At 43.1% G+C, this 25,737-nt stretch overlaps 2 protein-coding genes across 9 annotated transcripts in view; one reads left to right on the top strand and one right to left on the bottom strand.

The window, feature by feature from the left end:
* Nucleotides 1-767: 767 nt before the first annotated feature.
* FAM181A (family with sequence similarity 181 member A) lies at nt 768-4,804 on the top strand. Its single transcript, XM_048306535.1, has 2 exons — nt 768-1,128; nt 1,447-4,804. The coding sequence occupies exon 2, from the start codon at nt 1,518-1,520 to the stop codon at nt 2,385-2,387; it is 870 nt and encodes a 289-aa protein (XP_048162492.1). The 5' UTR covers nt 768-1,128; nt 1,447-1,517; the 3' UTR covers nt 2,388-4,804.
* Nucleotides 4,805-6,584: 1,780 nt separating this feature from the next.
* Nucleotides 6,585-25,737, bottom strand: part of ASB2 (ankyrin repeat and SOCS box containing 2) — a 41,540-nt gene continuing 22,387 nt past the window's right edge. For 5 of the 8 annotated variants that reach the window (XM_048306529.1, XM_048306527.1, XM_048306532.1 and 2 more), the window contains 8 exons: nt 24,100-24,266; nt 23,293-23,448; nt 21,170-21,415; nt 18,759-18,930; nt 13,474-14,035; nt 9,621-9,774; nt 8,842-8,879; nt 6,913-7,828 (listed from right to left, as the gene is read on the bottom strand). In XM_048306529.1, the coding sequence (XP_048162486.1) occupies nt 7,703-7,828; nt 8,842-8,879; nt 9,621-9,774; nt 13,474-14,035; nt 18,759-18,930; nt 21,170-21,415; nt 23,293-23,448; nt 24,100-24,266 (1,621 nt within the window). In that variant the 3' untranslated portion in view covers nt 6,913-7,702. Of the gene's footprint in view, nt 6,661-6,912; nt 7,829-8,118; nt 8,880-9,620; nt 9,775-13,473; nt 14,036-18,758; nt 18,931-21,169; nt 21,416-23,292; nt 23,449-24,099; nt 24,267-25,737 lie in introns of those variants that run through there. The other 3 variants (XM_048306531.1, XM_048306533.1, XM_048306530.1) reach the window with 3 other exon arrangements.

The following is a 25,737-nucleotide window of genomic DNA, read 5'->3' as shown; positions in this document are numbered from 1 at the left end:
AGGGAAAAGCCTTCGAGAAGGCAGAAGGCTCGCATAACTCTGGATCAGTAAAGGAAGCAGCTCAATTAGCATTTCACACGCCTTTTCTTCCCTCTCTTCTTACCTTCCCTGCAGCGGGCATGCTTTCCCCTTAAAGGATTGTCCTGTTTCTGCTCCTTGCCAGCGTTGGCAGGGTGACAGTAGTCGAGTGTGCAAACTTGTGCTATTGTCCCCAGGCCAGGGGGAGTCATGGAGACCCACTAATATGACACAGGAAAATGTTTGCTGATGGCAATTCTATGGGCTTTGTCTAACTCTTTCTCCATCATGACGACTCGATTTAAGTCTCTAACTGTTTGACTACAGATGCAAGAGTACTATCCAACTCCATCCTTTTGTTCGGGTAGTTTGAATGGGTAATTCAGCTTTTGTGTAACTCAATTGAGGGGGCAAACATAAAGACAAGATTCTTGAGCGCTCAAGCTCCCTTTCCATGGATATCTGCACATCTCTTTAGAGATTTGTTCCTTTCCTACCTTTTTCTGACATCATCCTCCCCTTAAAAAAAAAAAAAAAATGCTCTGGTGGGGAACGGTTAGAAGTAGGCTAGTCCAGTCCCCCGTATTATATTGTCCTGTGCCAATGAAGCATGTTTAGTATCAGTCCCCAGACAGCTTTGGAGAATGCAGAGAAAAGGGTGTCTAAACTTTCCTAACTCATCTTCAGCATTTTTGCTTCAGATTGTGTAATTTTTAAATGAAAGGTTTCCATCGAGGTGAAGGGGATAGGGAGAATGGTAGAAATCATGGGGAAATGATTGTATTTATTAGCTGTCTTTCTGCGGCTGTCCCCATGGAGACAATTTGTGATGGCAAAGAATGCAAGGAGGGGAGGCTGATGCCTGATTGGGATGCTTTGTATTTGGCAAAGTGGCTTCTGATTGGCCTGGGAGAGCCCCGAACTCGCTGGAGTCGATATTCATTCAGCTTGCTCAAGTGCTTGCTAAACTGCATCCAAACACTGGCGGGCCCTGGCTGCCTCCACCGAGGTTGGCGGTGTGTAACCTGCCTAACGAGATTAGCGGGGAAGGGGCTCTCCTCTGCAGCGACGCAGCCGCCAGCACCGGTGAGAAAAGCTGCCGCGCGCCGGGTGAGTGTCCGTGCTTGCTTACAGGGCGGCCACCCCGACTGCTGTCCACCTAAGTGCTCTCTAACAAGATTAGGCGCTGAGCTGCTGGCACTTGTGAGCCGGTCCCCGTGCCGGTGTGTGCTGGGGCAGCAGTGCGGGGCGGTGGGCTGCGGGCACGCGTCCGCTCCGACGGGAGTTTCCCTGCATGGAAGCGAGCTGACGAACGACTTGTTTGCGCGCCTGAGAAGTTTTGACATGTCTCCCTACTCTCCCTCCATTTGGTTAGTGCTATTTGAACCAAAGCTTCTTGCTCAAAAATCTGCCCGTCATGTTTCGCAGGTTTGCCAAAGTTTGTCCGAAGAAGGATTATAAACTTTTAATGGGAAACTCTGCACAGTGCATTCAGTGAGATGGCATCAGACAGCGAGGTAAAAACTCTACTGAACTTCGTTAACCTGGCTTCGAGCGACATCAAAGCGGCTCTGGATAAATCAGCTCCTTGTCGCCGGTCAGTTGACCACAGAAAATACTTGCAGAAGCAGCTCAAGCGGTTTTCTCAGAAGTACTCACGAATCCCACGATGTCACCCCAGCAAACCTCCTGAGTGCGGCTGGCGCAGGGGGGCAGAGGACCGGGCCCGCGGCCCCCAGCCCGAGGCACCAGACTCCGGCCCCCACGGTGGGGCTGCCGCCGAAAAGGTGATGCAGACAGCCGAGGCAGAGGAGAACCTCACCGGGGAACGGGTTTTGCAGGAACAAAAACCCGAGGCTGCCCGACCTGACCAGGTGCCCATGAGGAAGCGCCAGCTCCCCGCCTCCTTCTGGGAAGAGCCACGGCCGGCCCAGAGCCTGACGGGCAGGGCTTTTCCTGCCAGCCCTGAGGGGTTCCAAGCCCCCAGAGACCCTCCTCCCTATGAGGGGAAGAAAAGCAAAAGGAGCCCAGATGCTGCTGGCCAGGAGAGCCCCCCTGACCCTGCGCCACATGCCGGGGAGAAGGACCCTGCCGGGGCCCTCTCAGGCCGGGTGGGTGCTTGGACCTGCTGCCCCTTTCCCTGCCCCGGCCCAGGCGTGTACCAGCCCCCGGGCGCGCTGCCCCCGTCGCCCTTCCCGGGGCTGGGGCTGTGGAGGAAGAGTGCGGCCGCGCTGCCGGCGGAGGTGCCGCATTTCTGCAAGGAGGCCGATGGCCCGGGGCAGAAACTCTACAGGCCCATGGTTCTGAAACCCATCCCCACCAAGCCCGCCATCCCCCCACCCATCTTCAATGTTTTCGGCTATCTTTAGCGGGGCGGGTGTCGGAGTCATGCCGAACACGACAGCTCCTGAGGGGGATTTGAAAGGCCCGGTCAGCCTCCGGGCATGAGTTGCTGGCAGCGCGGAGCGGCAGGAGAAGGAGGCCGGCGCTCACACCCGTCTGCCTTGTGGGCGGGCTGGAGGGAATTAGTAACTGCTGGGAAGGTACTTGGGCTGCACTCTCCTCTCAGCACACGGGGGTAAATCGGGAATAAACCTTGCGAAGCCGGTGGCATGGAGCATGAGGCACACCAGGTCTCTCATCGAGGGGCATTGTCTGAGCCGCGGCGAGCGGGGCTGCGGGCCGTTCATAGCCGCACTTGTAACACCTAGGAGACCTTCTCCACGTGGGAACATCTTTCTGGGGCTGCCTTGAGGCAGCAGCAGTGAAATGGAATGAATTAAATGCATTCAAAGGGGTTTTGTACTTAAAAGTAATTCCAGAGAAGTCAAGATATTCAGGTCATTTCGTTTTGCATGCAAGAGACTGGAAGGATGGTATTTGAGATAGAAACCACTTGTGATTGATTTAAGCTCTTGTTGTATGTAAATACTGAGAGAATTAAAAGAAAAAAATAAGGAAAGAAAGGAGGTAATTTTATTTTGGTGATTCTGCAAATGCAGTCTGTTTAGTGTTTCCCCACTGGGTAGGCACAGGTTTGATTTGCAACTGGTGGGGAGATATGAGGGCTGAAATCTCTGCCTATTCAGACTGATATAAATCAGAAGTAATTCTTCTGGGGCTAGGATATTAGCTAGTGCTAAGCTGGTGCAAATGGAAGTGGGATGAATTTTCACATCAGGAATTGCTCTGCATCAACAGAATAAATGAGGAATTGTATTAGTTTAATACAAAACCATTAGGTGCGATGGAAGAAAAAAGTAAAGAATAGACTGCCTTGATTTCTGGCTGAGAGACATCTTTTATTTTGGCTGATTTTAAGATGTTATCACAAGACCTGTCTGTGAATGTTTTGCCTAGTATTTTCCTATTTTTTTTAACAAATTGTCATTGGAGAATTTAATAGGAAGTGTTTTTAAGTTAGGTTTCTCTTAAACCCATGGAGAAAGTGGTATTAAGACACAGAACATGGAATGTGAGAGGTTTAATATTGCAGGTGTATGTATCCATTTGGTTATACTGGAGTAAATCACTGAAGTCAAGAGAAGTATATTTTGGGAGGAAAAAGGGCCAGAGAATGGACACCTGTGATCTCCCAGGGCCTGAACCTGCTGTTGCTGAAGCTAATGGGGACTTCTCCCAGCATTCAATAAAAAGTGGCCTTGATTGATTTGGTCTCTGACTAGCATAGCTCTCTATGACTCCTGATACTTCTTCAAGGCAAAAACAGAAAACACTTCATTTGAGTGCATTGCAGTCATTAAAAAGGTTATAATCTGAAGCAATTGTAGAGTATCATTTTGTATCTTCTAATGGCCTTGGTATTATATAACCAGGTTGCACCTTTTATTAGGATATGAACTGCCACTGGGATTAGATCATTTGGTTAGAGTCTGGTGCTGATAATGCCAAGGTTGTGGATTTGATCCCTGTACAGGATTCACTTAAGACTTGGACTTGATGATCCTTGTGGGTGCCTTCCAACTTAGAATATTCTGTGATTCTACTCCCAGGCTACAAGTGGTTTGCTCTTTCTCCAAACCTCACACATCCCACCAGTGTTCACTTTTATGGAAATAATGTCTGTAAGGTGTTAGGAGTGCAAGTCAGAAGTGCAGATGGCTTTCATTGCTTTCACCCTGCTATACGCACTTAATGTATGTATCAAGCCAGTACAGACTATACCTATAGGACAGAGAGCAGGAAATATCTTTGGTAGCACATACCTGCAACTACGTGCAAGGTGTGAGGTGCTAAAGAGCTAATCTAGGGGTTAAAGATGTCAGGTTAGCTCTTGATCCAGAAATGAAGATAGGAACATACTTAGACGCTTTTCCCTTTTTTTGGAAAAAATCCATGAGGAAACTCTGTCCCTCTCCAAAAGAAGAATAACAGAAACCAGAGCCATTGAAGTTAAAGGTAGGAGAACAAGGGCTTTTAATTTACAGACCTGTAGGCAAGGAAGTTTTTTTACATGGAAATGGGGGACTTTTCTCACATCAGTAGCTCTGTGTCACTGCTGTAATCCAGATGCAGCCAGATGCTGAACTCTGTCTCAGTACTATCAACGCAGAGTGGCCTCCTTGGTATTGGTCTGGATTTCCATCTGGGTGGCTGGACCACGTCTTGGAATGAATTAGTGGTATTGCAGTGGTTGCTGTGCTCAAGTGTTCCTCCTTGATTTCAGAAGGGAATTTTCAAAGTGCTGTGGATCACACCAGAGTAAGTATTTCTATAAAAATTAAAATACTTGGCAAAGTGGATAGCCTCTGTATAAATTTTATTTCTGAAGAAGTCCAGAGAAAGAAGAGAATTAAAACCAAGTTTCTATCTTTTGAATATTAAATTCCTAGTTTTCTTTTTTTCCTTCTTTTAAAGTCTTTCTTATTTGAATGTATATTGCTGCACATTTTCCATGTAGTAGAATAGTGTGTTTTAAAGTTATGATGAACGATTGAAACAGACCATTCTAAATGACCTGACTCAAATATTTATGCTCCTACACTCAGATGTAAAGTAATGTTACTTTTTCAAAATCCTTTGTGACATGGAAGCTCCCCCTCCCCAGTCTTAGGCAGGCGGTGGCCCTTGCTGGGGCTTTGAACTGGAGCAGCAGTGAAGTAAAACACAAACGAACAGAAGACAATTGTTAAGTATATTCAAAATCCCTGAATGGGGATGTGTGAGACTTTCCAAAAGGTTTGCAAATAATAGCAACTCTGTCTCCTCTCTAGCAATACTCACTGTTCTCTCATCCCTGAGATTAACATCAGAATTATTAATTGTTCAAGCTTGGTTTGATTCAGAATTTTCCTGGATATTTTTGTGTTTGGCTGGTCAATGTTTGATGTTGCTATTCAGGACAGCTGATAGTCCTTCAGAATCTACTTGTTTATTCATACTTTGTTTGAAAGATGGAAACATAACATTTGAGAGCTGCTATTTACTAGAACAATGCAGATTTAAACTTTTAAAAACACAATAGCTTTTATAAATAACGAGAAGGGAGAGGTAAATGAAAAAACTTTCATACAAAATCAAATAAAAAAATCAAAAAAGTGCACAAGAACATCAAGTGAATTGCACATGTTGCAGTAAAAAAAGTACAGTAACCTGGTCATGAAATATTCCTAGAACATTTCACATAAAGTCATCGTCTCTGAAGGAGTCTATCTTTCACACTCAGCAAAAGAAGCCATTTCACCTTGCGCTAGAATTACTGATCTGCTTACAAAGCCTGCCTTGCCTGGGTTTTGGAGTATTTTTCTTTTCACAGTAACTTCTAGATAGATGCATTAAAGGCACATTGAATTGGTGCAGATTCAGTATTGTGCACAAAATAGTATGTCAGTGACAGGAGTGGACAGGTAGTGGGCTCCATTTCAGTGCAAATAAAAGTAAACTGTGTGAAGGTTGGCTTTAAAGATCAAGCAGAAAGGACTTAATAACATTGTAATTACCAGATTCCCCCTTTAACAGGTACACTCTTCTCAGCTCAGTTCCTGTGCACAACATGCACTTATCCTTCCCACAGCTGTGTTATGTTCCCATCAGATCAGTGCTCTCTGGCTCAGTGACTCCTGCTCAGGACAGATGGTTGACAGCAATCAGGACATGGGTCTCCCAATAGAAATGAAGCTCTCTTGGTTGAAAGGAGAAATGGGCTTTCCATATTTGTCCCATTCAAACCCAGTTTCAGCTTCTCCAAGGACATAAGAAGAAATTGCTACTTGCCAGACTTTTGTGGACACAAGAATGTTGTCTCAGGGGAAATTCCAAGTTTGGGATAGCTTATGAAATCCCACTTCTGGAATTATATGCGTACTTGGTGATCATGAATCCTTCTACCTGCCAGGGCTGCCACTGCACACCAAACACTGAAGTGGTCTCCACCAAGCTCTGTCCATCACCCTCTACAACTCTGCTTTGTTACACTTATTTGATTTCAAGGACTTCTGACTTACATCAATGTAAGACCCAGAGCTTCGTTGTTCAGCCCCAGAAAGTGAGAGATGCATGAACTCCATGGTGATTTTCAATCTCTCCAGGTGCTGCTTACCAATACAATATAGCGATTTCTTGCTCCCCATCCTTTTCTCTCCATCCAGTGTTCTTCTAACCTGAACCAATTCCCTGTTCACACTGCAGGAGACAAGGGAGTAGATCTTAAACTGGCAGTAAAGGAAGTTACTGGATGACTTCAACAGTGGAGGAATCTCACCTGACTTTCCAAAGCTTTACAAGAAGATCAGTGTTCAGTGTGAACTGAAACTGTGGTTTTTCAATTTTTGCATTTATAAAGGGGACAGCAGTGGACAGAGTAAGCAATCCTGTAACCAATCCTTTTTCTGCTCCCATCCTGTCCCACAAGTGATGAACACATTTCACACAAAGTCATCACAGTCTGTGTGCCCAGACAGATTGTATTACTTGTATTTGTGCAACACACTTTAGTCCTGTGTTAAGGTATGAAACTCCACACAAATAAAACTCAGTGCAATGTATTTTCCCTACTTACATTTCTATCATATTCCATGGATGGTATGCAGACCAACAAACAAAACCAGATTTGTAAGGTCTTTGGTGGGGACTCCAAGCAGACCATGGTGCACAGCTCCTCTGTCACCTAAGGCAAGGAGATACTTCTAGCATAAGATCTGCAAAGATGTAGTTCCAAGTTTAGTTTCTTCCATACTTTCTTAGGTGCCTAGTGAGGAACAAAGCACTCATCAAAGCAGTTCAGCAAGTCACACCTGTCAAGTGAGCTGTAGTCACTGCCAATAACTGTTCATGGGTTCCTTGGCCTCCCCAGCTGTGAGGGAATGTGACTTGTTAAAAACTTCAATAAAAGAATTTCACGGACAATTATAGTGGTTCAGCAGATAGATGGTGACTTGTTAAGCTGCCATAAATCAGTTGTGGATCTGAGCTGTAAATAGGTGACCTAATTTTCAAGGAAACAGAGATAATAACTTTCATCACTGTCAAAGGAAGCTAACAGATACTTCAAACTTCCAGAGTCAGAATATTCAGGGCTAAATTCTGAGATTTATATTCTGCCTCAGTAATATCTGATACTGAATATGATCCCCCTGGTTTAAGTGGAACGACACCTGGTGCAAGCAACTTGGCATTGTTAGGCACATGAGCAAGGATTTGGAAACCTAAGTCTGGGTATTCATTTTCATAAATTTTGAAGTTTGACTTCCATAATTTTGAAATAATTTCTCTTACTTTCAATCATGGTATTGTTATAGCCACAGAGGTCCAAGGAGGTCGGAGAGGCTGGGTCTTGTAGCGATAAGATCTTCTGGGGGAGGAAGAGAATAAGTTGGTTCAGCAGTGTTGCCTCTCCACATCACTCTCCGTTCCTGCTCCTCTAGGGCTTTGTTCTGTTCTGACACCAGCTTCATGAAAGCATAAACCTACTGTTTATAGTGCAGCTACTTCTAATTTACACAGAAAAAAAAAAGAGCTCAGGGTTGCTTTCAAATCCCCAGTCTAGGAAATTCTCTCAAGCAGAATTTCACTTGCTTCCTATTGCAAATATAATACAGAATGAACTGCATTCACTATGTGCAAATAATTCTTCCATCCTCCTTAAATAAACCTTTTCTTGGCTTTTAAAGGATTCAGCATTTCTGGACTTAATCTATTAAAGAGTTCTGAGATTTGCATATTCAGAAATCAAGTACTCAATAAGAAAGGTACAAAAAAAGAAGTAAAAGTGTTAGCAAGGTGATGTCAAAATATCAGGGAATTAGCAACCAACACACTTAGAAGAAATCCTAACAATAGAACAGAAACTACAGTAAAAATCTCAGTCAGTGAAGGTAATGTGACTGTTTTCCCAAGTATGTTAATTCTTGACAAGTTCTGAATTGTGACCACAGCAAAGATGCTAAGCTTCAGGATGTTCCTCACTGATACTTGCTTCAGCACTACTCATTTGTCAGTGTTGGCTTTCATTTCTTCCTCTTTGCAGACTAAGGTCTGAGGTGAATCGTGTGTCTTTTCTCCTGAAAAACCTAACAACAGTCTCCTATGTTAGCTGTCTGCTCCATTTTCTTCTCACTCATGCTTCAAAGGCACATTTCTCTTAGATTAGTCACGGGAGGGTGCTTGACCAAGCCAGCAGCAATTCCTCCCTGGTGTGCACCTGTGCCACGGTGGTGACGCCCGGTGCCACGCTGGGAAGCTGCTGCATAGCCAGTGTGCTTGGGGTCACTGTGAGTAATTGTGCTGTAAGTACCGGATCAGTCTGTCTGGCAGAGGCAGGGTGTCAAGGAGTTTAATGCGGTTTCTTCCAACCAGGCTCCGTACCTTGATGCGGCAAAGATGGGAAAGAGGTCGTGGAGGTTCTGAAAGACAGGAGGGTCAGAAACATGAGCAGAAGAGGTTTTAACCTGAGGGACTTGAGCTCAGCTTAAGCAGGACAGTGTCAGGAAAATGGGAAAAGGAAGAATGAAGAAAGGGGTTTTTTTCCTGTAATGAAGGGATAATGTGTCTGGGATTGGTGGCAGATTCATCTATTCTGAGGCATGACATGGGGAAGGAAGTGGGGCTGGAAGATGGGGTGCTGTACCCCATATCAGCCATAGCAATGGGCTTTCTGGGAGGATTTAAACAAGCCACTTCAAAGTATTCAGCCTTCCCACTGGAAATAACTGCAATAGGTACCAAATATAGCTTGGTGGCAGAACACTGATTCTGATAATATCTATGAAAGACTTTTTCCTGAGGGAAAGGATATTAGGAGAGTGCAATATTAATAAAGGCTTTAAAGGCCACTGGTGCCTGCTAGGCTGCTGTGGAGATGGCTGGGCTTCCCACCTGTCCTGATCTGACTGCACCCCTGGTACATCCAAATGGGCCTTTCTGCACTGCAGTGCTCATTCCCAGTGGGTCAGATCTATGGCTGGTGTGCATTTCACACCACAGAGCCAGTGACACCCCAGAAATTTCTGACCCTCATACCTGGTCAGTCACAGCAGGGAAATCCTTTCAAGTTTATGGGATGAATACTAAGAGGAGATGGTGACTGAGGTTTTGAATCCAACAGTGGAACTATTTGTGCCAGATTCTCTTCTGGGAGACCATACCTGCTTTTTCTTTAATGACAGCCCAGTCCTCATAGCTGTCAATGTGCTCCTTGAGCCGGGAACAGAGCTGCACGTTACCCACATAATCCAGAAGAACGTCGATGATCGGCCCAGCCCAGCGACTTATCTCTGGAGTAGACACCATTTCACAAAACTTCAAGGAAAAACAGATTGACAACCATCAGTGGGACATAAATGCTGTTGTGGAAACAGCAACAATTGCAATAGCCCTGACAGCTATGATGGTACCTCCCTTCTACCAGCTGTGAGGACAATCACCAGTTTCCCTTCAGAAAACTTCAACTAAAGCCTGTTCTTTTCCAGCTGAGGTAGAACCCCCTCTTTGCAATTACAGGATGTCAAATCCCTGGTGAAGGCCTAGCTCTGGAACATGGAATAATGTTGAATTGTCTACAAGTCCAAAGATCCTACTTCCACAGAAATGCAGTGGCAGAGGAACTTTGCCCCAAGCCAGTCAGGGGCTGCTGAAAGGTCCATGCAGTCTAGGGCCCTGTGACCTAGCATGCTGAGTCCTTTCCCTTCCTCGGAGGGACTCTGTGGGGCAAAAAGGAATCTTATGGAAAGAGGGAGGTTCAGAAGGGCACAGCACCTCCTGCTTCTTGTGAACCTGCTAGTATCTGCAGCTTTGGGGGACCAAACACCTTACTAGAAACAAGCCTGGAGAAATCTCTGCACAGATGAATCCCAGGCCATTTTACTCACTCATGTGAGAACTATCCTGGGCCTTATAGAGGGGCACATTCCTTACTCAGTCCTGGATTGTGCAACTTTTCTATTGTCCCCAGTGCAAGCTGCAGAGTACCCAGATCCATTGCATGAAGGGTTGCTTGGAGATACTGAAGAACAGACTTAAGGACCTGACTTTGTGCAGTCTCATTTAAAAAAAATCTGCTCACTTTAATCTAAATATATATATAATACCAGTCAGTTTCATCTGTCTCTCTTAGAGTTCTGTATATGAGGAAGATATCTGTGGATGTAATCTGCATGTAAGTAGTCAGGAAGTTTAACAGGAATTAAATCATGCTCTGTGGATAAGAACTCAGGCCCATGGCTGAACCCTATTGAATGATGGTGGCTGGAGCACCATCCATCAACTTAGTCACTCACACTGTCTGCAAGCACCCTCCAAGTCCACACCAAGCATGAAAGGAAATGCACCAGCTTAAAGCTCTCTCAGTTTAAGCTCCTGTAACTAGATCAAATTTGATTATACATGCAGGAGTCCTTACTCAAAATCATTCAACTCTTGTGTGGATACTCTTATTCAGAAGAAAAATTATATTAGTTCACTTAGTAAAGAATAGAGCTGTAGAAAATAAGGTTATTTTGTTCAAGGTGAGAGCATTCACAGAGGTGTTTACGACTCTTCTGACTCTTATTTTTCACTGAACATCACCATGTAATGTTTCCCAGCACAACTAGAGACAGTAATATCAGAAGGATCACAGTGGACAACCTACAGTTTCCTACCTGGGCTGCTTATAGGAAGTTCAGTTTTGTCTATCTGGCTGTCACTCTCCAGTGCATGTGTCACTGCCCTGCAGTTACCCGTGGGATGCACAGACTGGGCATCTGCACTACCACCTCCTTGCAGTAACTGCTTTATTAGAGTTGAAATGAAGACACATGTAGGGCAATAAAACACTGGATCTTACTTGCTCTCTTTTTGTCTCCACCAGAGCCCTTGCCTGCCTTTTTCTCTCTTCCTTGTTCACAAGCTCAGCTTACAAAAACAACTTCTGGAATAAACACGTTTCAAAACACATTGCAGGGAAATAAGCACAGCAAAATGAAAATAATGCAAAACTGCAACAACAGGCAGTGGGATTGACTCAGGGACAAGGTGGCTCTGGGCCTGCATTCTCGGCAGAAACCCGAATGCCCTCTCGTGGCAGCATGGTACTGCTGTCCCCACCTTCCCGGGATCAACAGCAGTTCTGGAAATGTTGAAGGAGTCAGCAACCATTTTTCTGTGTTCACTTTCTCCAGGACACCTTAATTTAGTAGCATCAGTGATGATTTATATTTGTGCATTTTCCAAATCCAGTTACAGTAGTTCGTAGTCTTTATAAAGACTTTATTCAGATTTACTATCCTTACGTAATCTTACACAAGAAAATAAAAATGAACATCCTTTGTGTGGAGAAGGCTGTAGTTTCATAACATCCTCTGTATTTCAGAATATAAACCATATCATAAATACATATCATGAAGCTACCACACAAGTCTCACTTTTATTAGCCAAAACCCTAGCAGTAAAAGCAAATTAAAAACAATATTAGAGGGAAGAGATTACTTTTTTTTCTGTGTGCATCTGTCCTCACTGCTTTCTCTCTGGGCACAGATAAAATTTGACACAGCTTTTGCTATCTCTACCTCATGTGATGTGACCATTGAGGCAGTGACCCTTTGCGAGTGACCTAATGTTTTCTTAGGCAATAGTTTCAGGTGAGATCCAGAAGGAACTGGTTTTGAGTGGCTAGGATACTGTAGAGGGCTACAGACAAACCCTCTCTACTTGTCTTGGAATTCCATCTCTCTGTTCACTCGATGTGCTACCATATCACAGATTAAGAACTAGAGATGATATATTTTATAAACTTTTCTTTGACAAAAAATATGGTATCCTGGAGGAATTTTGTTGTAACAAAGACTCTTGAGGGTAAAGCCCTCTTTAGGATAAGAGATTATTGTGATGGACTCTTAAAATTCTCTCTAAGATTTTCTTTTTGGTTTTTTCCCCCAGATATGTTACTGGAGAGTAAAGTCTTTTGGAAGACAGGACTGATAAAAAAAGGTCAAGATTTCCTAGGATCTTTTAATGTTTTCCTTTATTCTTTCCACCACCAAAGAACATATATTGGTAACCACACCTTTGGGATTCTTCTGAATCCCTCAAAGCTACATTTAACTAGATAGAAGCTGATTTATTTCTTCCTTGATTCTTTGCAAGATAGAAAGACTGCCGTGCTGAGATTTCGTTTTTGTGTAGCTTGTTGAAAGGCAGCAGATTTTGAGTGGAGCATTAGGTTTTGAGATACATTGGAAGGAGAGAACATACAGAAATCAGAAAAAAAGTGTAATTCGAGATTCTGCAAAGTCCTTTAAGGGAGTCAGAGTCCAATTCCAGCCCAATGGAAGCTTAGCTCAGCTGCATTTTAGAAAGGACTGCAAAGATACATGTATAAAAAGCAGGTATCTAAAGACTGTAAGTGGCTTTGAAAATATGGAATCATGGACCTAAATCTCCTGATCTCTTGTGAAAACTTCAAATATAATTCAGTCCTATAGCTAATGTAATAATTTATGCTCTCTTTCCGTGACTGCTTATCCAGTAGACTCAGAAATTGCAGTTGTTTACATTCACTAGTTTACCCTCATAGAGTGAAGCACTAGACTGTTTTAATGTAACCAGTGGCTAACATTCTGTATCAGACAAACCAAATCCTAGAGGGCAAGTTACAAAAAGAAGGTTTCTACCACCCGTATGCTATCATCCATATGTTTGTCAGGAAAATATGCCTCACTCCTGGCACCTCAGGTCCAGAGGAAAAGAGCATTGTAGAACTCTCAGTAAGTCTACCAGGATGGCTACAATTCACTGTACATTCAAGCTATGGCCACAGTGGCTGTTGCCTACGTTCCTGCTATCATTGGACGCAAACTTGGAATGTTTGCAGACTCATACTGAGCCTTTTTTCTGTAAATAAAGTAGGGATGGTGGCATTTTCTCTCACAAAAAAGGTGGAAGAAAAAGTACACTTGTTGTCAAAATCCACTGGTAGGAGATGTCCTCAGAAGTCCTGTAGGTAGATTAGGCAGTGCTTACCTGTACTACAGTTGGCTCCCTGGTCAGCTGAGGATCATTAAGTCTTTCCCGCCTGCAATTTAATGCTGGGTGTGGGCCATTTCCGTACTGACACTCAAAGCAGGAACCTGCATCACAGCCCAGATCCAGAAGATACTTCAGCACGGAAAGGTACTTCATTGAAAACATGATGGTAGCTGGAAATGTGGTGGGATGACTTGATATATAGGCATCAATGTTTGCTCCATGGTCAAGAAGCAGTTTCATGGTCTTCAGGCAGCCATGGCGGATGGAGATGAGTAATGGGTTAATGAGGTCAACATTGGGGTTGGCTCCAGCTTGCAGCAGCAGCTCTGTGGCGTAGATATTGTTGTTACAAACAGCAAAATAGAGCGGGGTGGTGCGTCTGTCCTCATAAAGGCAGGACCGTTCATCAGAGAGGGCAGTGTTGACCTCGTAGCCAGCATCTATCAGCTCTTCCAAGATGTCGTCATTGTTACATTCGGCTGCTAAGTGCAGGGGGCTGATGCCACTACGCTTGACACGGGTGCGGCTGGTCACAGGGATCAGCATGGAGACAATCCTGCCAGGAGAAGACTCAGTGAGCAGCAGTGAGCTCTAGGGGATCTACAACCCTACAGCAAATCATAGCTTTATGATTGTACTTGTGAGGCAGAGCCCGCTAACTCGGGCACAGGAACAACTCAGAGAAAACAGAGCACAAACCTCAAACCTGTCAGCAACTCCCTGTGCAACTACCTAGCCAAAAATGTGAGTTGTGTGACCTTCCCCTTTCACGGAGGAACACATTTTTTTAAGATTATCACTCAGTTTCTATGATGTAATGGCAGCTACAGGGGCAGTTACAGTGGAAGAGACAACATGCTGGCACTCACCCACCCTGTTGTAACTTCTCTTAGGTTCCACAGCCCAAATAGCAGACAACCAGCCAGGAACTACCAGATTTTCTGCACCTTCATCATCATGCTGTGGGTAGGACTGAAGGAAAAGGCTCACCACCTCCAGCCTGGGGTGCCAGCAGAGAGAATGTATCTCCCCACCTTCACAGGCTTTGCTTTACTGCTCAGCAGAGAAGGGTGCCAACACAAAGGCTGGCAGGTCCTGTGGGTCACAGCCACAGTAATAGGCTTGACACCAGATGGGGGTGAAACCCCATCGCTACAGGACTGAGCTAGGATAAACTACAGGTTTGGTTCCCAGGCCTTCCCTATTAGATTTTACAATTCAGTTATTACCCTGCATTGATCCCTGTCCTGAAGGCCTTCACTGTGTGGCGTTTGGCTGTGGCAAATCCATGGAGCTACCAGCGTCCATCCCAGATCATGGGGAGCCAAAAAGACAATTAGTAAAAGGGAGAAAAAGAAGTGAAAATATTTTCCAGGCTGGTTTCCATGTTTCAGCAGAGGGAGAAAAATATACAGGCAAGTCCTAAACCCCAGTAAATGAGGGATTGCTATTGGAAAGTGTGGTGTGGCCTTAAACACAACAACGTAAATCAAGCTGCTCTAATTTGTAATATGAGTTTCAAATATATGATGCACAGGAGCCCTGCAGTCGCAAATCCATAATCATTTTTATGTCTGCATAGGTCTCTTTGGAGCTGCATGGCCAATCCCATAGGTTAAACCTTGATTTCCTGCTCATAAAGTTGGGTGATTTAGCCAAGGCCCTAGGTCGATGCTATAGATACAGACAAATCACCTTAAGCTACTTTCAGAAAGAGTCTAGAGACCATCCAACCTGAATTTGCCTGCTGTCTCAAGAGTTGCCTACACTCCCTGTGTAATGTCTGTGGAGAGAGGGATATCTTAAATAGGAACTTGTGTGAGCCGGGAAGCCAAGCACACCCTCTCCTCTTCTTTCCCTCCCATGCAGACTACTCTACCTAGCAGTCAACAGCTCTGGTGACACACAAACATGCAAAGCTCAGTTTCCTACCATGTAGTGTGTCTCCTTTAAAATGCTGCATATCTTCAGCTTGACTGCAATGACTGGTCCCAACACTGGGCCCTCAGACATATATTTACATAATGAACTAAGCCAGTAAAATGTTTGTCTGTGATGATCTTGTGATCCTGTGAAAGACTGAGCCTCCAACACTCCCAGGAGCTGAAATAAGGGTTGAAGATGCACAGCACTTTACAGGATTATGTTCCTATTTACATGATGGACTATTGATGTCTCCAAGTTACTTCTACATCTCATTTTTAAACAAAAAGGCTTTTTAAATTATGTAAATATGTTGGGAAATTAAGCACTTTTTTTTCTCCAAGCAGTTGCACTAATTTTCCAGCACTGTGACACTTGCCAGGGAGCAGGAGGTTTGGGTGCTGGTGAGCTGGCAACTTCCCACCCTCAGCAAATGTTCTGTAAGTGCCTAATAACAAAAAGGGCACAGAGCACTGTGAGGACGCTACGCCAAGTACCAGCGTTAGTCATCTCATGATCAAATGTTTTGAAGATTTAAGGGTCTGTTTTGTTCTTTCCTTCCAGCATATGTGCTTCAGCCAGCTTTTCACATCTGAGTTAAAGAGGCACTGCATCATTTCTGTCTGCAAGGGGAACCTGAACCTCACTGCAGGGGTGCTGCACTGAGGCTCTGCATTCAAATGCTGCAGTGTCCTAGAACTCAGTACAGTCCCTGTACCCCACATTTATTTTTGTATGACAAGCAGGAAGCATCAAGTTTTTATCAGTTTAATCAAGTGTAACTTGAACCTGTGTCTCTTTCTCACCCTCCAAAGTGGGTCAGTTCAGTAATATGGTGCCTTTGGAGCCTTTCCTGTTTCTCTAGAGGTAGAATGCTACTCAAGTGAAGGCAGCCAAGGCCAGACAAGTCAGACCACGTCCCATGATGAGCTTCATGTACAGTTTTTAAATAGTGCCAAGATTCCCCTTATCCCTGACACCTGCTTCTGTGTTTTCTATTTGTTAGAGGTTATATGGAGGAGGCAGAGCATCCTTAGTGTGAGCATGCCAAGAGTTTACTGACTTGTATTTACTTAATAAATCTGCCCATGCTTCACAAAGTCTTCCCTTCTCAACATCTCAGTTCTAAGGGAGAAAGAGTTAAGTGACTGCTTGTGATTGTACTACAGCTTATGAGATGACCCTTATGAATTTCAGGTCAGTATTGACAAGGTGTCATTTAAAACAAATGAACACCAAGCAACAAGAGTTGACAGTTGAGCCCTGGGACCACATTCTTGGCTTTTTGATGGTAGGGAGCCTTCGTGCTCTGGCAAATAGTAGAAGTGTGGAATTCCTGCAGAGTTACGTACTAAATCTGCAGGAATACAGAGGTCACCGTGCAGGCTGTTATTTTACTGAATACCAAAGGAATTAAGAATGATCAGCCAAATGGCCTAAAGTTTTGTCATTTAGATAAATATTTATAAGAGAATATATTTTTCTTTTGTCTTTCTTTTCTACTTAGTTTGCAGCAGTTGTGCACAAAATTTGTGCTCAGTCTTTTACAAGTGAAGGAATGCAGAGTTTGAACTAAATTCTGCTCTCATTTGTGCTGCTGGCTGTTGGGAATAATAGATATGAGCCCTGAATCAGGCCCTTGCTTTCATAACCCAGGAGTGAACTCAGGTTGTGGAGTTTCCATGTAAATTTCTTTTCAGAGCGGAGTGTGGGACTACTGAGGGGAGGGAAAGATTCAGAGAGCTAGCCCGTACTCTATATACAAATTGGATTCAGATCAACTTACTGTAATTTCAGATGAACTTTTTAGAAAGTGAATGACTGGAGGTGAGTTCTGTTTCTTGCACAAGAAAATGACTTTATAACTCAAACCCTGGAGAAAATTTTGAGTCATACTTATGTTAGTCAGTGCAAGGTATTCATGTACGTGATATAAGTGTATAAAGCTGTTACATAAGTTGACACTGAGCTGCCCTCTAGAATACACAGCTTGCACAAGGAATCAGGCCTACTCCAACTACAGAAAATTATATATCCTCAGGTCTATTCAAAGTGATTTGAGAAGCTTAATTGGCATTCCCAAGCACATGTAAATGCTAGAATGAAAAACATTATGGGAAGGTGTAGTGATGTTAAAAACTTATTCCTCAGAAATATGTAGGAATCCACTTGAGCAGTTCTCTGCAAAGATAGCTGTACTGTCCAGAAACAGTCACTGCAGTTGGACAGACACTCTCATTTGCTATTGTAGAAGTATTTTGATGGAAACTGTGATAGTCAGAAGAGTCCTCTATAGTCACCAAAGGGATCTGTTACTGCAGTGAAAAATTAGTTGTGGGTCACTCACTCTTCTAGCAGTGAGGGGCTAAAAGCAGGAACTAAAATTTGCTCTAGGATCAGAAGTATTGTAGAGTTCAGGCTCAGAAGCATGCTGCAATGTCCCAGGTTACTACTTACATGACAGTGCAACATCCCATCCCCAGACAGCAACTTCTAAATTGATATTCTTTATCACAAACTATAGTTTGTTGCTTTCCTAGAAAAACCTTTATTTCAGAGGACTGTGAATTCTACCCGATTCCTGCTTATTTTTTCCACTCTTTACTTTTCTCCCTGTTTAAAGTATATGCTCAGCTCTATCCCAAACACATTTAACTTCGGAAAGAAAGCAGTGGGTCTGTTACAATTAAGAGTTATTTAATCACGCACTAATAAAATATATTTTCTAGACCATGAGAAATTCTTGTCCTACTTTTCTGAAGCCTTTCAATTTCCTGAAAGACTTCTGAAAGGAGGGATAACAGAACTGGACACCATATTCTAGAAACAGTCTCACTAATGCCCTAGAGATTCACTTAACCACTTCCTGCTGTCAGCAACTGAATTATTGTTATTAAAACCTGAACACACTAGAGACAAATCCAACATCTGCTTGTGCGGAAGAACCACAATGGGCCCATGTAGGAAAATGATTGCTAACTATGCTGCAAAAGCTATTAAGGACTAACACTCCCCACCAATACTTTTTCTATTATAATTCAAGGGTGTTTTAAGAACTTCAGTTTAATCCACTTCCAAGATACATGATGTTATTTAGCTGTAATATGTGATGTCTTGGTAAAATTACAGGAATCTTTCGCCCCACATTCCTGCTCACCCCATCTCATCCCAACCTCCAAATGCTCTTTGGTGTATAGTTTCTAGCCTGAGCTCTGCAAGCAGAAAGCCCACTTCTCAGCTGGTATCTGCCTTGCTCACAATGCTCAGAATTAGATCTGGGACGTTATACTCTCCTTTTTTTAAGGACTTTGGATTCTTGTCTAAAAGATGAAAGCAGGAAGCTAACTAAAACTTACTCGCAAATCCCCTTTTTGGCTGCTATGTGAAGAGGTAACAGGCCGTCCTTATTGGCTTTGTTAGCATCTGCTCCTTGGGACAAAAGAAACTCCACAATAGGTACGTGTCCATTTTTACAGGCTTCATAAAGAGCAGAGGCATTATCACTGGCTTGTGTATTTATATCAGCACCTAGGAAGGAAGAAAACCTTTTAGCACCAAAAGGTTAAAATTAGATGGGAGGAACATACTTTGAATGAACACTTTTATTTCCATGACAATGGAGCTATGAAATGTGAATACAGTCATATCAGAGGTGGTACAGTCATGTCAGTTATACACCTTTATATCATACATTTACATTGGCTTATAATATGATGGGAATTTTATGAGGGACAGTTTATCATGGGTGGCAACCATTAAGTCCCAGTCATGAATCCACACTCCATTCAGCTGCAGCTCAAAGGTAAAAAAATTTTAAAATGGGCTGTTCTTTATAGGGCATGGCCTTCCCTTCAAAAGCAGTAATGCCATTAATATTTATGTGCTTACACTGTGTATATATGCTATTCCTGAGAAGGAGTTTGGACTAGAGTATCTCAATAGGTGGTCTCCAAAATTCTATGGATATCTATTTATGCTATATATTTATTTATATTTATCATTTATACTCTGTATATTCACACTGTAAGTACAGTAAAGTATTTATACTCTTTTTTAATTTTAGCATGTATCCAGGGTAAAATAATACTCTATAAAATAACATCTGCTTGGTGCTGATCAACAATTCTAAACAGGTTTTATTGGGGTGTGCCTTAATCAATGAATATTGCATTTCAAAACTCAGCACCTGAGGCCATATCTCTTTGCTTCATGAGGGCTGAAGTTGGGCTTCAAATGGTAAGTTTTACTACAAAAAAAGATAAATATTAACAATAAACTACTAGATTATTTAGGAATTTTTTTCTTGAGCTCTAATGTGTGTTTGGCTTAATAAATAACATGCAAGTGAAAACCGAGACAATACTTTTTTGCCATAAACAATTTGGAATCTAGATTTTTTCTGTTGTGGATATTTAAGGCCCTTAAGCCTGGGTTTTGACTGTCATATACCATAACATGGTGTTCTCAGGAAGGCTGATCTATGTGTATCCTAAATGGGAATGATAGTTCACTGGAGTTTTGCTTCTAAACTCCAGTGAAGAAACCAATCAGTCTTCTGTTTGATCATGAAATCTCCCTGCCAATGAGAACATTTCCCTGAGCTCTCACCCTCAGCTGAAACATCTGTGTTGTGTTTGGCCTTTTGAAGATGTTGTAGCTGCAAACATTAGGAGAATTACAGTGACAAAACATAACACAGGACTATGTTCCTAATGAGAAAGAAACCCTTTTTATGATGAAAATTGCTCATTGTAAACAATGAATGATATCATTCCTGGGGTTCTGAGAAGAGCTTTTCAGGGCTTGAAACAATTGGACAGTTTTATTGGTTTTTTCTTTGTGTATTTTTCTCAAAATTGGACTTTAAGGAAATCTTAATATCTATCTAATTTGAAACACAAATCACATTCTGGCTTAGTTTCTTAAGTCGCAGGCGGCATGATGGACTAACTGGTCATACAAAACTCACTTGACAAGATTATCTGGGCAGCGGAACACATTTTTTGTTTCCCAACTCTCATATCTTTCTTAATAATATTAATTTTTTCAAAAGTTTTTCTTATCTTCATCATTGGTAAGCTCTAGTTTTGCAAGTGCAGGACCCAAATCTTACCTACAGTGAAGATATTAGTCCATTGTGAAAATATAATATGCCTCAGAATAGTAGTGATATTGTGCTTATTGTAAAGCTGTTTTACATGAGTGGAGCAGTAAAAGATAGGTTTAGTGTAAATTAGATTCAAATTCACTCTATGTTTTACTCATAGGGAGAGTAAGTCTGCTTCTATTTGATATAAACCCATCAACTCTACAGTAGTACTTTATCTGTTTTCAGAGGACACATTACGAAGAGAACAGCTCACCTTGCCCATCACTGCGCATGTTCATGACCAGGTGGGGTTAGCTAAAGTTCGACTTCTGCCATCTATTGCACCTACAGCTGTCTTTTATGACTGAGTGGATTTCAGGCCACATGTGTGTGCAGCAATATGGGTTTAGAAAGCTCTTAGGAGAGGCAGTCAGACAGCACTGCATTACTTCCCAAAGTAGGTGACTGTGAATGAATGCCGAAGAAGCACATGCCTCTGAACCATGTGCTTCGTGCTCTGTGAAAGACCCTACCCAGTTCCACCATCAGGAGCAACAGACTTCTAGTGCCTCTGCAGGCTAGGCCTGGCCTCCAGAGACAGAAAAACTGTCAGGGAGAATTACTGGGAAACTGAATTATTAAGAATTAAATGAATAGAGGCATGTAAGCCATACTCACCACATCTTGCAAGGTATCTCAAAGCTTCCAATTGCCCACTCTCAGCTGCCACAAATAAAGAAGTGATTCCGTAGGCATTTGCTGACTCAATCTTGGCACCCCCTTTCACAAGGATATCAATAATCTCCAGGTCATTTCGGGAGACAGCTTCATGGAGAGCAGTCCAGCCTCGATTGCAACGATGGTTGGTATCTGCATTGTACTGCACCAGGAGTCTTGCAGCCTCTGCATTCTTGCGCTCACAAGCTGTTTTTGAAAAAAGGGAAGAGACTAGGACAGGGTCTTGAAAATATTCTGGGTGTTGTGTATCAGTTTCATGTAGCCCAAAGCAATTTAATACAAGTAGGTCATAGTAAGACCAAAGATCCTTTTAGGTGTATATGAGGGCCAAGGCTGCTGCCAAGTGATGCTGTCTGAGACTCAGAAAGGATGTAGCAGTGAAGCCAGTCTTCAGCTGAGACCTGGCTAAGTGTCCTGTGCAGGGGTTGTGCCAAGTCTGGTACTGGGGGGAGTCCGGCCCAGCACATGTGTACCAACAGAAAACCATGGAGATACAGTGAGGTCATGAGGTGCAGGAAATAATTTATGAAGAACAAATGTGTTACAGAAATCACGTGACCTGAACACTTTCTTTCCAAATTCTGTGCAAACTGACTCTTTATCTTGCCATGGACTGCAGATAAAGCTCCATAGAGACAAGAAAATAAAAAAACTCAAACCAACAGTTGTGTAAGTCAGTAACACTTTCTCAGCCTGAAAAAATTTATAGTTCAGGACCATCCTGAGCTAAAGATAGTTTCTTGATAGTTTTGTTGATTTTTATTCTACCAATTCGTCCCATAGTTTTTTGAATCCCAAATCATGAGGCTTCCCACCTTAGTGGTGGGAGTCCAACCTAAAGGTACATAGGATGAATAGCTACATTGAAAAACCCCAATTAGCATTTGTTGTATAATGTACAGAAGAGAGGCCAGCACATTTCATAGCAATTAGTTTTTTCTTTGAAATAATAGTGTCATTTTCTCACAGAGGTCACCTTTTGGTTTCAATTCTTCCCTTGTGATAGCTCCATGGTGTTCTCCCCCAGGAGGACAGGGGAGACATACACTCATATGTACTGAAAACAACTATGTAATTAGACCTTTCTGTAATTATCTATCCATAGCTCTGCAGAGTTCAATTTGCTTACATATGAAGGATGATTATTTTATGACAGGTTTTTTAACTCTTTTTTTTGTTGTTGTTGAGGGTAGACTAGAAGATACTGCACCAAGGCTAGCCCGTTCTTACTAACAGATCTTGTCTGGCTAAAGGGTGTTTTCATATCATTGTTGCTGTCATTATTATTACTATGAGCACTACTACTGCTGTGTGTTTACTGCACAGCTGAACAACTTTTCCCATGTCAACTAAAAACCAGAATTTTAAAGCAAAAGCATTTTAAAAGCAGCTCTAATGCTATGCATCCAAATCTTGCTGTTTTAACCAGTATTATGTTTTTTAATGTTTTAGAGTGCTAAAAACTGTTATGGCACGGCAAAGGGGGTTGGACATGAATGTGTTAGAGATCATCTTCTCTGAATGTTTGTGATATCATGGATGTATTGCTAGTCTGCTAAAAGAAGAAAGTGTTCTCTCCAATGAGTAGCAAAGTAATATGTCTGTGTTAAATACTTTATCTACCTCATTGAATTGTTTATAGTTTTATGACTCTCCCATAGCACACAGCCTGGCCTGACCCCCACAGTATATGAATCACTGGCATGTCTACAGTTACTGTACTTGCACATCTAACAGCTACTTAGGTCCTACTGTTTAGCAAAGCATACATAGTCCTTCACTGCCCAGCTTTCTGTAAGTTTGGGACATTGTGCAGACAGCCCATGCTTAGGGCCCCACTGAGTATCTCACCCCTCAGCAACCCATCAGGGTGCCTCTCTGTGTTGCAGATGAGAAGAAGGGCCATGGCATAGCAGGTCAGACATAGGAGATAGAGGACTACCACAGGGAAGTAGAAAACAGGAGCTAATCACTGACTTTTAGCCCCTCATCACAAGTGATCCTGCAGTTCTGCCTTGGTGGTGCCAGAAGAGCTCGGCATCCCTGGAAAAGCAGCTACTGACCTTTGTAGAGTGGTGTTTCTCTGGCCTTGTTGGAGATGTCGGGCTCAGCCCCAGCCTGCAGCAGGGTGAGCAGGCAGTCCAGGTTGCCCCGGCTGGTGGCCAGGTAGAGAGCTGTCTCCTCATTGAGGGTGCGCTGGTCGATGGTGCCAGGGTATGCTGTGAAGGAATGGTGAGCTCAGAGTCATTGTGGCATGTAATGCACCATCACCCTTCTAAATCCTTGAGGGCTTAAGTAAGTTTTTGTTGTTTATTTCTTTTCCTTTTCCATAAGCAGTCTAAGTTAGGAATATACTATAATGTTACTTTAACTCAGACTGAGTATCTAAATCTGTCTTCAGTTTAGATTAAAATGTTCAGCTTTGGCCACTAGTGATGCAGAAAGTTGTTGAGCAACTGCTCTTCAGCAGCAGTTTGAAAACAAACTACAGTAATTAACCACTTTCAAGCACCAGCAAAGAGATGCTGGGTTGGATCTCCCCCCAGGGGAAAGTGGTGTTATTCCTGTCAGCTACAGCAGCTAAGCAGCCCACAACAGTAGAGAGCTCAGCTTCAAGGCCTTAGCATGAGAAAGCCAGGGCTTGGCAGGATCTAACCCGTGTCACTTTCTCCCAAATATTCTAACTTTTAGAGGCTTCAGTCTGGAAACCTACTTTCCAAGAGAAGGTGAATTAATATACAGGCAGGGAGGTTGGAAAGAAGCTTCATACACAGCCCCAGGCCAGGATTAAAATACTGCTAATTTGGCCTTTTAGTTTATTCATTTTCTTCTTTTCCCTTTTGTAATTAGTTAGTTTTAGCTTTACTGACCTTTTTGCAGCAGGCTCAGGCAGCCCACTTGGCCATAGTATGCAGCTTCATGGAGGGGTATCCAGCCATCCTTATTAGGTACAGAAAGGTTTTTTCCTGATTTCATCATGTTGCATACTGCTTTTTCATCTCCATTCTTGATTGCTGCCACTACAGGGTCAATTTCTCTTTAAAACAAGATTAAAACTTGGTTATTGTTTCCTTCATTACTGAGAAGCTTTCTGCAGTGACATCACTGTTTTATTTGGCCAAAATAGTGAACCCCTGCAGTCTGTATAGCAAATATTTGTACCGTGAGACACCGTAGGGCCTGTAAAGGTAAAATTTGTCTTCTCTGATTTTGTCATTGTCAGCAGATCAGAAGAATCACTGTCTGGAGGAACTGATCTCTCTCCTCAGAGTGTAAGGAAAGTGTAGGTGTAACTAATGTCTGGCATAAATACTTATATTTTAGACATTGGAAGTTGTGGAAGACTGGCTCTGACATTCCTCTATACACTGTGGAGTGTCCATGACTGATAATTTCATCACCTTGCTGTTCCATGTTGCATGGTGCTTCCATATGAGATCTTCTAAATAAGATCAACTTTGAAGAAAATTACCCCTCTTCATCCTTGAAGAAATTTTTAGATTTGATTTGCATGTGGCTTTAACAGAAACTATCAATAAATCTTACTCTTGTATTTTGAAGATACTTTATATTTCCTCTCACAATCCTGTTTTCAGAATTTAGCCAGTGCATTTATGAAGAAGGGAGAGCTCTGATTAGACCATGTGAACTGGGGTGTTGGTCTTGGCTCTCCTTTCTTCATCCAGGGAAGACTGAAAAAAATCCACCTACCCTCTGCCAAGCATGCATTCCTCACACTCTGGGCAGCAACCCACTTCTCCGAGCTCTCTGAGTGTTTGCAGAGCAGAGCTGACCTGGGCACACCAATCCTACTGCAGAGTGACAGCGACAGCTTCTGTGAGTCTCCCCACACAGCGGGAGTCCCAACACTGCCTGACAGTCACTGTGCCCTGTGTCAGCAGTACCTGAACAGGACCTGCCACCCTCCTTCCACCCATTCTGAGGCTGCTGGTAGCACGGCCGAGGTAGGGAGCTGGGGAGCTCGGACCCAGCAGCCAAAGCAGGCAGGACCCTTGCCCATGGTGGGCAGTAGCTCTGTGCATGTTGGTGGGCTGTGCCTTCCAGTGTTGGCATCTGCTTGGGCTCCAGCTGAGCTGTGCTGGGATAAGGCAGCCACAGCTTTGTTATTGTGATGCACTAAATGACTAAGATTCAGCACAGCCAACACTGCAGAGGAAGAAGCACTTTACCAATTCTAAGGGCGACTTGCAAAAAATGGACGTGGGCTATAGTTTCAGAGACAGAAAACAAGAAGTTGCAGAAAACGCTGGAGCCTTTGTGGTTTGAACTAGCTCTACAGAGAAAAACTTGCAGTTGTGAAGTCAGAGACTGCAGGGTGCATGTTGAACTATTAGCACTGCCAGGGCAGGAATACAGCATGTGATGGAGGTCATGCAGGCCAGTGATGATGGGAACAACAAGAAACTTCAGTTATGACAGGAAGAAAGTCTAAAATACCACAACAGAGTGAGATCAGAGACAGAAAAATATGGGCAGGTCAGCACAGG

Source organism: Corvus hawaiiensis, chromosome 6 (genome assembly GCF_020740725.1).
Source record: "Corvus hawaiiensis isolate bCorHaw1 chromosome 6, bCorHaw1.pri.cur, whole genome shotgun sequence".
Lineage (NCBI taxonomy): Eukaryota > Metazoa > Chordata > Aves > Passeriformes > Corvidae > Corvus > Corvus hawaiiensis.
This window is presented reverse-complemented; position numbering and strand designations above follow the sequence as displayed.

Excerpts from the sequence above, each read along its gene's own strand:
- FAM181A (XM_048306535.1), top strand. The coding sequence starts at position 1,518 with ATGGCATCAGACAGCGAGGTAAAAACTCTACTGAACTTCGTTAACCTG.